General features: G+C 44.4%; 1 protein-coding gene across 2 annotated transcripts in view; it reads left to right on the forward strand.

The window, feature by feature from the left end:
- The window catches only part of SMG1 (SMG1 nonsense mediated mRNA decay associated PI3K related kinase), a 70,258-nt gene extending 61,490 nt beyond the window's left edge, over window positions 1-8,768 (forward strand). For both annotated transcript variants that reach the window (XM_065030684.1, XM_065030685.1), the window contains 11 exons: window positions 17-206; window positions 439-908; window positions 2,198-2,335; window positions 3,052-3,204; window positions 3,539-3,718; window positions 3,927-4,154; window positions 4,595-4,806; window positions 4,989-5,095; window positions 5,804-5,983; window positions 6,107-6,213; window positions 7,517-8,768. In XM_065030684.1, coding sequence (XP_064886756.1) covers window positions 17-206; window positions 439-908; window positions 2,198-2,335; window positions 3,052-3,204; window positions 3,539-3,718; window positions 3,927-4,154; window positions 4,595-4,806; window positions 4,989-5,095; window positions 5,804-5,983; window positions 6,107-6,213; window positions 7,517-7,594 — 2,043 coding nt within the window. In that variant the 3' untranslated portion in view covers window positions 7,595-8,768. The remainder of the gene's footprint in view (window positions 1-16; window positions 207-438; window positions 909-2,197; window positions 2,336-3,051; window positions 3,205-3,538; window positions 3,719-3,926; window positions 4,155-4,594; window positions 4,807-4,988; window positions 5,096-5,803; window positions 5,984-6,106; window positions 6,214-7,516) is intronic.
- The last annotated feature ends 2,510 nt before the right edge of the window (window positions 8,769-11,278 follow it).

Below are 11,278 nucleotides of genomic sequence, written 5' to 3' on the forward strand. Positions count from 1 at the left end.
CCTTTTCATCGCTCAGTTAAACAAGATGGAAATACCTGTTGCTTGGCGTAAGATTGACATAATTAGGGAAGCCCGCAGCACCCAAGTGAACTTCTTTGATGATGACAATAATCGCCAAGTTCTAGAGGAAATTTTCTTTCTGAAGAGACTGCAAACAATTAAAGAATTTTTCAGGCTCTGTGGTACCTTTTCTAAAACACTGTCAGGTAAATAAATGTTATCAAATGTTCAGTATTGCCTTGTCCCCTTCTCGTCCTGTGCCCTGTTGAGAAGGATGTATAAATGGTCACTTTTACTGTAACTTACCCTTTATATCTGGCAAGTGTGAATGGGTTAAAAATCCCTGTAATCTAGCTGTATTTCGAGGTCAGATAATATTCTCCTAGATGCATCAAATGTTTTGTTTATAACAAAAATGCTATCTCGTTCCTTTCAAAGGGATCAGTTCACTTGAAGACCAGAACGCAGTGAATGGACCTGTGCAAATTGTCAACGTCAAAGCCCTTTACAGAAACTCTTGCTTCAGTGAAGACCAAATGGCCAAACCAATCAAGGCTTTTACAGCTGACTTTGTGAGGCAGCTTTTAATTGGCCTTCCCAATCAAGCTTTGGGACTGACCTTGTGTAGTTTCATCAGCGCTTTGGGCGTCGATATCATTGCTCAGGTAGAGGCTAAAGACTTTGGGGCAGAAAGCAAGGTTTCGGTGGACGACCTGTGCAAGAAAGCTGTGGAGCACAACATCCAGATTGGCAAGTTCTCGCAGCTGGTGATGAACAGGGCGACGGTGTTGGCCAGTTCCTACGACACCGCCTGGAAGAAGCACGATCTGGTGCGCAGGCTGGAAACCAGCATTTCGTCCTGCAAGACCAGTCTGCAGAGAGTGCAGCTGCACATCGCCATGTTCCAGGTAAAACACGCCTTCCTGTGCTCCAGCTCGTGTCTCCGGAAAGTGAGCTCTGGTTACTGGGGCTGAGCACAGCTAGAACTTGATATTTTCACAGAATGTCAGGGGTTGGAAGGGCCCTGGAAAGCTCATCCAGTGCAATCCCCCCATGGAGCAGGAACACCCAGATGAGGTTACACAGGAAGGTGTCCAGGCGGGTTGGAATGTCTGCACAGGAGACTCCACAACCCCCCTGGGCAGCCTGGGCCAGGCTCTGCCACCCTCACCATGAATAACTTTCTTCTCATATTTAAGTGGAACCTCCTGTGTTCCAGTTTGCACCCATTGCCCCTTGTCCTGTCACTGGTTGTCACCAGAAGAGCCTGGCTCCATCCTCCTGACACTCCCCTCTCCATATTGATCCCCAGGAATGAGTCCCCCCTCAGTCTCCTCTTGTCCAGCTCCAGAGCCCCAGCTCCCTCAGCCTTTCCTCACACGGGAGATGCTCCACTCCCTTCAGCATCTTTGTTGCCCTCATTTTGTTCTAAATTATTCTGTAAATACGTAAGGAAAAAAGTTACAGCTGGCTTCTTTTGCAGACTGGCTGCTTTGTAAGATGCAAATGTAACCATGTTTAAATACTTTTTCAAGGCAATATGTGTAATTTTTTTCCATAACCATTAGAAAAGTCTTTCACTGACTTTCTTACTAGCAATGTTGTCCCATTCTCCCCCTTTTATCAAACAGACTAAGACTAAAGGAGGAGATTCCTTGGAGCAGAATCTGCATTACTGAATGTCATCTTGTACCATTACTTCCAAGTTTTAATGCATTTACTGTCCCCTTGATCCACTGTTTGCCTTCTGAAAAAATATAAATAGCAGAACTATCAATCCTGAAAGTGTTCTACTGAGGCTTTAGATAAACACGCAGGGCACAGGTTTTCCTCATGGCAATTCGTAAAGCGTTTCACAGACCGGGGAGCAAAGTTGTCTTTGGTTTAGTGCATCACAAATGAATTGTTTCTGAATATTGATGGGTTTTTTAGATAGAGGAAGTGTGTGTAAATCACGTCTAGGAGGTTAATGACTGATTAGCGGTATAAACATCCAAGCCAGAAAAACAGTTTACAGCTACTTATATAACTTAACGCTCTCTAATAATTTAGAACTCAGTGTGCTGGTATCATCTGACACAATTTTAAAATGCCCTTACTTAGGAAGTGTACAGAGGACTAGAATTGCTGTTTGTGAAGCAAAGTACTTTGTGCTGAGCAATATTGGTAATCGAGCGTTTCTGGTGTTTTCCTGCAGTGGCAACACGAAGATCTCCTCATCAGCCGCCCACAAGCCATCTCGGTCACTCCTCCGCCTCGCTCTGCCATTCTAGCCAGCATGAAGAAGAAGCTCCACACGCTCAGTCAGATCGAAGCTTCAATCGCAACGGTGCAGGTACTGCTGGTTGGGAGCTTCGTTCAGCGCTTCTTCGGAGTGTGACTCCAACACAAACCCCAGAATTCTCTGCCACCTCCACATTATCTTCTCTCTTGCTTCTGTTCTTTAAGCTGGTCTGACTTAGATCATCCCTCCTGCCATTTTACCAGCTCAGTGTCTGATGGTCCCTGTGTAGATCTGGGCAAATCAGTTTTTCTCTTTGTTTAGGCTTCTGTGTGCTGGGCTTCATTCAACTTTTAGAATTTTGGCTATCAGTAATATAGAGTGTTTAATGGTTTAAAATAAATACTGCTTAGCTTCTTGAATCTTAATTTTCTTTTCAGTTTTTAAGGTATGCTTGTAATTTTTTGAAGGTTATTTGTAAAAATAATTCAGGATTCCTATGCTTTTGTATCATTTTTATTCTACCAATGCGCGATCCCCTTACTTTTGTGTTTTGATGTGTGTGGGGTTTTGTTTCTGTTTTCTGGTGGGTTAAAATCTGGAAAGCTGACTTTATTTCCATAACAATCAAATCCAGTTGTGATGTGTGCTGAATATAAACCTTTAAACAGCACAAGCTGACATTTGTCACCACATGTACACCACATTATTTTATATATATGAGTGTAAGAATGTGTCTGCATGTGTTATATATTTTAATTATTAACTTAGGCTTAGGATGATACGTATCAATATGCATTATCTGTTTTGGTTTTTCTTCCCCAATGCAGGAGAAACTGGCAGCACTTGAAGCAAGTATTGAGCAGCGTTTAAAATGGGCGGGAGGTGCTAATCCAGCACTGGCACCAGTCTTGCAAGATTTTGATGCCACTATTGCTGAAAGAAGAAACCTTGTACTGAAAGAAAGTCAAAGAGCAAGTCAGGTACTCTGGAATACATCAATATAGTGACTTGCTAAGTGTGTTCACTTTTATTTCCTACTTGAGTTTTATGTGGAAGATATTTTTCCTCCTCGGCATCTAAAGAGCAAACGTAGATAACTAAATACTTCTGGGAGTCCCACTTGAGAAGCACTGCGAATAATCTCTGGGAGAACTGCTGCAGGGCTGGCTGACCCTGGAATGGTAGTGCTGCTGGAGCAGAGCAGCTTTACTGCGGGATTTAAAATTCTCCCTTTGAAAGACATGGAACAAATGCAGTTTGTGTAATAGACACTTTAATTGGAATAACTTTTCACGCTCTCGCTTTCATTTTCAGGTCACTTTCCTCTGCAGTAATATCATTCATTTTGAAAGTTTACGTACTAGAACAGCAGAAGCCTTAAATCTTGATGCTGCGTTATTTGAACTTCTCAAACGCTGCCAACAAATGTGCTCATTCGCGTCTCAGTTCAACAGTTCGGTGTCTGAGCTGGAGCTTCGCCTGCTGCAGAGAGTGGTGAGTGACGGCCAAAGCAAAACACAGAACGTGACAGAATCATGAGTTCTCCGTTTTGTCTTTCATTCTAAATCAATGTTGTGTGTACCTTCTAATGGGCTGTGGATTACAGAGTTTATTCCATCCACTGCTAAACATTTGGCAGCAGCATCTATGCAGTAATTGAATTTTCTCTCTGGATGCAGGTCAAAAATGTTTGTCATTTTAGGGCACTGGTCTCGAACATCCTATTGGCAGCTCCGAATGGCTCCACTCGGCTCACAAGCAGCTGACCCAGGAAATCTCGACCCAGAGAACGGTACAAACGGAAAGAGAACAGCAAATAGAGACCGTTTGTGAAACCATTCAGAATCTGGTGGATAGTATTAAAACTGTGCTCACGGGTCATAACAGGCAACTTGGAGATGTCAAACATCTACTGAAAGCTATGGCGAAGGTAAGCCCGGAACTTGTGTGCATTTATTGCTCCAGACCATGTCAGCGCAGTTAATAGTTGCCATGTGCTTTTTAAAGTATCCGGAAACAGGAAAATGTGATCATGTATATGGAGTTCAAGACCTCAATTCTTAGAGATTAAATGAACTTGATAAAGCTTTATTTCTAGACTTAGGCTAATCAGGCTTTGGTTCAATTAAACCTTTTTTCTCTTTTGGCAGTTGAAAGATTCTGTGTGTTTACGAATCCTTTTGGCTTTTAATCAGTAAAACGTTTGATCTTTTTCAAATTGATTTTCTTGAAATGTAATTAATGAAAATTCTGGTCATTTGCAGTCAAATGACACAGTGAGGGGCTGAAAAGGCCAGGAGATGCTCATCTTTATTCTCTTAGCCGAAATATGCATCATAGAGTTAACCTTTTTGCACGTCTTTGTTACAGGATGAAGAAGCGGCTTTGGCAGATGGTGAAGATGTTCCTTATGAGAACAGTGTTAGGCAGTTCTTGGGCGAATATAAATCGTGGCAAGATAATATTCAGACAGTTTTGTTTACGTTAGTTCAGGTTATGGGTCAAGTCCGCAGTCAGGAACATGTCGAAATGCTGCAGGAAATAACTCCCACCTTGAAAGAACTGAAAACGCAGAGTCAAAGGTGAGGAATCGCCCTCTCTTAGGTGACGGCTTTTGCTTCTCTACTTGCACGTGACAGAAACGGAGCGTGGGGTTTGCTTCAAATGCACAAATCCTTGTGCAAAATTCGCCTCAAAGCTTTCATTTTTGAGTTTTCACTAAGGTAGTTGCATGAATATTTATCGACTTTGTTGTGTTTCCCAGTGTCTACAATAATCTGGTGGGTTTTGCATCACCCTTAGTCACGGATACATCAAATGAGTGCTCGAGCCCAACGTCAGCTGCTCCGTATCAGCCAACCTTCGCTGCAGGTAACGCTTGGCAAAGTACAAGCATTAAAACATCAGGAATATAGATTAGAGATGGGATTGGAACTTTTCATTATACTTTGAAGTGCAGACAACCTCTGTAAGGTTAGAAAAGCCCGTGAGGTTACATTTGTTCAGTGTCCGGTACTGAGTGACCGCTTGGTCACGGTCTGGGTTCATCCCACAGACACGGCACGTTGTCACATACGTCAGCTGAACTGTCATTTCTCTTGAAACTAGTATTAAAATTATGGCGGCTTCAGAATCCTGAAACTCTACAAATGCATTTATGTTGGCAATGTTTTCATTATTTTGCAGTTAAAAACATGAATAAAGTTTCTCGTGAGCATGGATTCCTTTCTCCTTAAAGGATTATTCTACTCTGTATTTGGACTAAGTGCAGGTTCCTGATTTCTGTCATGTACAAGATTTGTGTTTTATAACTGCCATACGCAATTATAGAACTCGAGGTTAAGAGAGCCATAAAAATTTGCATTATTTAAATAAATGCTTTGCAATGGAACAAAACCTCTTGTTTATCAAGTGAAAGAAATCGCATAACAGAGTGAAGAGGCAAGAACTGGTGCAGAGTTTAAAATGCTTTTATCTGAGGGGTTGATAGCTGCATTTGATACACATTTAATGGTGCTTTTCTTGCATCTAGAATGTATTATTTTGAATACTCGAAGTGCCTTTGAACTTTCCTTACAGCTGTGCGTAGCAATACGGGGCAGAAAACTCAGCCAGAGGTGATGTCGCAGAATGCAAGAAAGCTAATTCAGAAAAATCTTGCCACGTCAGCAGATACTCCTCCAAGCACAGTCCCGGGAACTGGCAAAAGTGTCGCCTGTAGTCCCAAAAAGACAGCCAGGGACCCTAAAACGGGAAAAGGTAAATACAGGGCTTAAAAACAGACAAAGTCCCCCAAACAACCAAAACTAACAACAACGACAAACCCCAAAACACCTCAGTGCAGGCACGGAAAATTGAATTGATTTTATTTTGTACCTTTAGCCGTGCAGGAAAGGAATTCATATGCAGTTAGCGTGTGGAAGCGGGTCAAAGCCAAGCTGGAGGGCCGAGATGTGGATCCCAACAGGAGAATGTCTGTTGCTGAACAGGTGAGTTGGCAGCAGGGAAGTTCCAGTTAAATACGTGGCAGTTGATGTGTGTGTGCTGAGGTTTGCCTGAAAGACCAAAATCCTGGTATGAAAGGGGATCCCTCTGGACGGGGGTTTATTTCCAATGCAAATCAAGGTGTGCTGCTGCATCTGGGTTTTTAGCAAATGTTTTTGTTTCCTGTGCCATAGATTTACACAAACTCCTGAGTCGGATAAAATGCCTTTTGTATATCAGTGAGGGAACGTTTGTTGGTACCCAGGGAGAACGCGAGGTCTGTACATCTGCCAAAAGGATTGAACTTGGCCATGGCAACGAGTGTAACACAACCACGCTCCCGTCTCTGGGAAACGGAGTCCGTGGGCCCAGATGTCCATGTAAATTGTAGAATTTTATGACCATTTCCAAGATAGGGGTTAGGAATTAGGTTCTAATATAAGTTAGGGAAAGGCCTGTTGGAGAGCAGTGTAGGGGAAAGGGACCTGGAGGTCCTGGGGACAGCAGGGTGACCATGAGCCAGCACTGGGCCCTTGTGGCCAGGAAGGCCAATGGTACCTGGGGTGGGTTAGAAGGGGGTGGTCAGTAGGTCAGAGAGGTTCTCCTGCCCCTCTGCTCTGCCCTGGGGAGACCACACCTGGAATATTGTGTCCAGTTGTGGCCCCTCAGTTCCAGCAGGACAGGGAACTGCTGGAGAGAGTCCAGCGCAGCCACCAAGATGCTGAAGGGAGTGGAGCATCTCCCGTGTGAGGAAAGGCTGAGGGAGCTGGGGCTCTGGAGCTGGACAAGAGGAGACTGAGGGGGGACTCATTCATGGGGATCAATATGGAAAGGGGGAGTGTCAGGAGGATGGAGCCAGGCTCTTCTCGGTGACAACCAGGGACAGGACAAGGGGCAATGTGTGCAATCTGAGGTGAGGGTGCCAGAGCCTGGCCCAGGCTGCCCAGGGAGGTTGTGGAGTCTCCTTCTGTGCAGACATTCCAACCCGCCTGGACACCTTCCTGTGTAACCTCATCTGGGTGTTCCTGCTCCATGGGGGGATTGTACTGGATGAGCTTTCCAGGGCCCTTCAACCCCTGACACTCTGGGGTTCTGTGATTCTGTAAAGAGATGGCACATGATCTTTTTTTGCCCATCCAGTACAAATTCTTACAGGGGCGACACAAAGCTGTGCAAGATTAAGGTTACAATTACTCTAGTTTATTTTAACTGAAGTTTTGTATTTGCAGGGGACGTACAACAGTACGTTTTAAGATCACTTTTTAAAATGTCGCTTATTTTTAATCCCTTGTTTGACCTTCCTAATAGGTTGACTTTGTGATTAAGGAAGCAACTAATCTAGATAACTTGGCTCAGCTGTATGAAGGTTGGACTGCCTGGGTGTGAGCGGGGAGAGCGGATCGGTCTGGTTCAGCGAGGTCAGTTCCCACCAGAATCCACTCGGCCTCAGGCATCCGGAGCCGCACCACAGCCGGTGGTGATGCACACTGGGGCTTCATCTGAGGAAACCTAGGAAATCTCGGTGCACTGGGAAGTGAATCCTGCAGGATAGCTGCACTCAGGGATACGCTCAACACAATGGTCTGCAACCCCCGCCGTCAAGGGTGAACGCTCACCGCTTGAGCAACACGGTTTGTCTTTCTGCTACGGAAGAACTGCAAACGTGGCCGGGGGTTCGCCGCAGAAAGAAATCAGGATGCTACAAAGCCGCAGAGTGATTTGGAACTCAATTCCACCTGACCCTGTGAACAATTCAGGAAAACACCGAACCCTGTTCAAAGAAAACCAGAAAAAATGGGGCCGTGAAGAAATCACAGCAAGGGAAGATTTGATGCATTGGGATTCGTGTCGCTCTTGTTGCGTGGCAACAGCGCCGGTCGGGTCGACCGGTTAGTACGGAAAAAGGCTACAAAATGTAAACTTCAGAAATGGACTGAAAGCAAAGAGCTGTACATCAGATATACACTGCATTGGAAGAACTTCTGAGATAGAAGAAAAAGCCTTTCTTCTCTTTCTTCTCTTCTCCCTTTGCTCCTTCCTTTCTTTCCTCCCTCCCAGCCTCTCCCAGCACCCTCCCCTCTTGGCTTATTCTTGTAGGTTAGGCGGTACTTCCAATATACTTTTGATTTCAATCCTTCTACTTCACGTTTTAGTCAAATTAACAACTTAAATTTTGTTTGGTAAACGAATTTTCCAAAAGCACTGAAAATATAGAACATCAATGAGTTTGGATGGTCAAACACAAAATGTAATTTTGGTTCTTTTCCGGTCATTTCTGTAATTCTATTATGTACAGTTTCTCAACATTGTCACTGTGCATTTAAAAGTAATGAATCCTACAGGCATTTGATTTAATGTGCACTTCCCTCTGCTTGCAGTGTACACTTTTTTGTAACTCAAATTCTCCCTCCAGTCGCATTCTACTGTGATGGCTGTAGTTTCTTTCGTACGACGTAGCTAATCCAATGTAACCTTTACCTTTTTAAAAACCAGGATAGAGTATCTCGTAGAGTTTTACATTGTTGATGACAGATAAACAATAAAGTGACGTTCTGGTGGAGGCAGAGTGATACGCTTTTTGCTTCACTTTCCTAATCCTTTGAGTTTCCACTTGTAAATGATAGCGCTTCAGTTCACGGGGTATACGTGTCATCCAAGAAATAAAGGACTCTTCAGTTTTTGTTCAGCTAGATCTATAAAGATTTCTGCAAAGTCACTTTCCTTTGACATATTATTTCCATAGGCCCTTCAATGAGAGCGAGTTTTCCACCAAGGTTTTTTGGTTTTAATCAACTCTGCACTCAGTGTCATTGTGGTCAGAAAAGTCTCTCTAAAAATGGCATCTTCTTACTTAAACCGATGCCCTGCTTGTCTGTCAGTTGTCTAAAAGACTTCTGGCTTCCTTCTTACGCCTTTAGGAAAAGGCAGCTCCTTTTCTTATAGCAAATAAAGGTAACACAGCTCAGTTACGACTACAGAGCTAAAGCAGAAAGGCAGGCTGGCGCTCCCAGCCCAGAGCCCTTTGTGTAGCTCTGGGTGAAGAGTTTCTCTCTTGTGAGCTTGCCGAACTCCTTCTGCACAGCTGCTGGAAAGCGACAGCCCTGGGAAGATCCTTTATGCCATTTGATTCGCTTTTCAGAGTCAAAACACATTTCAAATACGGCATTTTGGTTTTTTCAATCAAAATGTAAGTATTAAAGGATTTGTGCCAAGCTCGCTGCTGGCATTGAATTCATTTAAGGGGATGGATTCGCAGCAGTTCATCTGAGCAGAAAGCTTGGCCGGCAACTTTCAGATAACATAAATTAACCCAGGCGTAAGTAATAAAGGACCGTGCGTTATTTTCAGTGTTTGCGCTGCGCTCACTGCTCTGCCTCCTCTGTAGCTCTTCAATTCACTTTCTCCTCCGTTGCTGGTTTTCCGTGGACATGCACTTAGTCTAAGGATTTTCAACAGAGAAACAGCCCTTTTTGTGTTCTGATGGCCTGATTGGGGCTGTCACAGATATATATCAAATGATACCGCGCAGATTGTTGGGCTGCTGGGGACGGTGCGGTGAAGAAGGAGACACTTGGTCCTTTTTCTCCAGTTCAAAACAACGGTATGGAAGGATCCCTGTGGAGTTCTGTAGGAAGGAGGATGTGTTGTTCCTGCTGTTCTGTTTCTTGGAAGCTGGGGGGGACGGGAGGGGCAATGCACTCCCCTGTGGCTCGTGTGTTATACCTCTGCTCTCCTAAAATGAAACACTTGTGTGGAGATGAGTTCTTAATGCGTCATTTAATAAAGTCTTCAAAAATCTCTAGATCTGTATTCAGCATTTCCTTGTATGCAAAACTACTTGTAAAAATTACTGGGGAGAACAATGTGCTTAATACAAACATATAAAACAAACCCATAATGGAGCAGGATTCTTAAAGCTGCGTGTTGCCTGTGGAGGGGACGGCTGGTGCGCCCGGGATTCAGCGGGACTGTCGGCTTGTGTTTGCTGGCGTGTTTTTCTTCCTAAAGGTTGACAATGTGGCAAATTGGCTCAGACTTGGTTTAACTAGAGAGAGTGTAGAGAGGGAAATGGAGCTGGTGAGGGGCTGGAGCACAAGTGTGATGGAGCGGCTGAGGGACCTGGGGGTTCAGCTGGAGAACAGGAGCTGAGGGGAGACCTTCTGATCTCTGAACTGCCTGAAAGGAGCTTGGAGCCAGGGGGGTCGGGCTCTGCTCCCCAGGAACAAGCGCCAGGAGCAGAGGAAACGGCCTCAAGTTGCGCCGGGGAGGTTGAGGTTGGATCTGGGAACAATTTCTTCCCCAAAGGGCTGTGGGGCATTGGAACAGGCTGCCCAGGGCAGTGCTGGAGTCACCATCCCTGGAGGGTTGGACAGACGGACATGAGGTTCTCAGGACATGGGGCAGTGCCAGGGGTGGGTTATGGTTGGACTTGATGATCCTGGGGGTCTTTTCCAGCCAAAATGATTCTATGATTCTAACTTAAAATGCAGGTTCTGTGCGTGCACCTTGCATGTTAGATAAGGCTGCATCATCAACAGATAATGTGTTTCTTATTAAGACAAAGAGCATGCCCACAGTTCTGCGCTGTTCCCGTCCTGGCAGCTGAGACGCCCTTGGCCCTTCGCCTCCCTCCCGTGCAACCGTCAGCTCTGCCAAACGGCTTCCAATCGCGTCATTAACGCTGCTCTACATTATCTTGGTGGAACAACGGCAGTGCCAAATTAATATAACTGACATTGAAATTACAACAGACATGTACAGCTAGCTTCTTTCTTTTTTTTAGTACTTTAAAGATGCTTGATGTTTCTCCTTCACTACATCTAGTTTTGCCCTTAGTGACTGGTGGATTTAAGTGGTAATATATTTTGTCTGTAATTTTTCAGATCTCTGTAAAGACTCAGGTCTCCCATATAAATCAGATATTCCTTGGAGTTGAGAGCATTAGTTTTCCAAGGGAAAATGCATTAGATTTCTATTTTTTAAAAAAAGCTTCATTTTTCTAAGCCAAGGTTAACGTGCTTCAATTATTCATCCATGTGTTCTGTGCCTGGTGCGTTTGAACAACCTGTT

The sequence above is a fragment of the Columba livia genome, chromosome 15 (genome assembly GCF_036013475.1).
Source record: "Columba livia isolate bColLiv1 breed racing homer chromosome 15, bColLiv1.pat.W.v2, whole genome shotgun sequence".
NCBI classification, from domain to species: Eukaryota; Metazoa; Chordata; class Aves; order Columbiformes; family Columbidae; genus Columba; species Columba livia.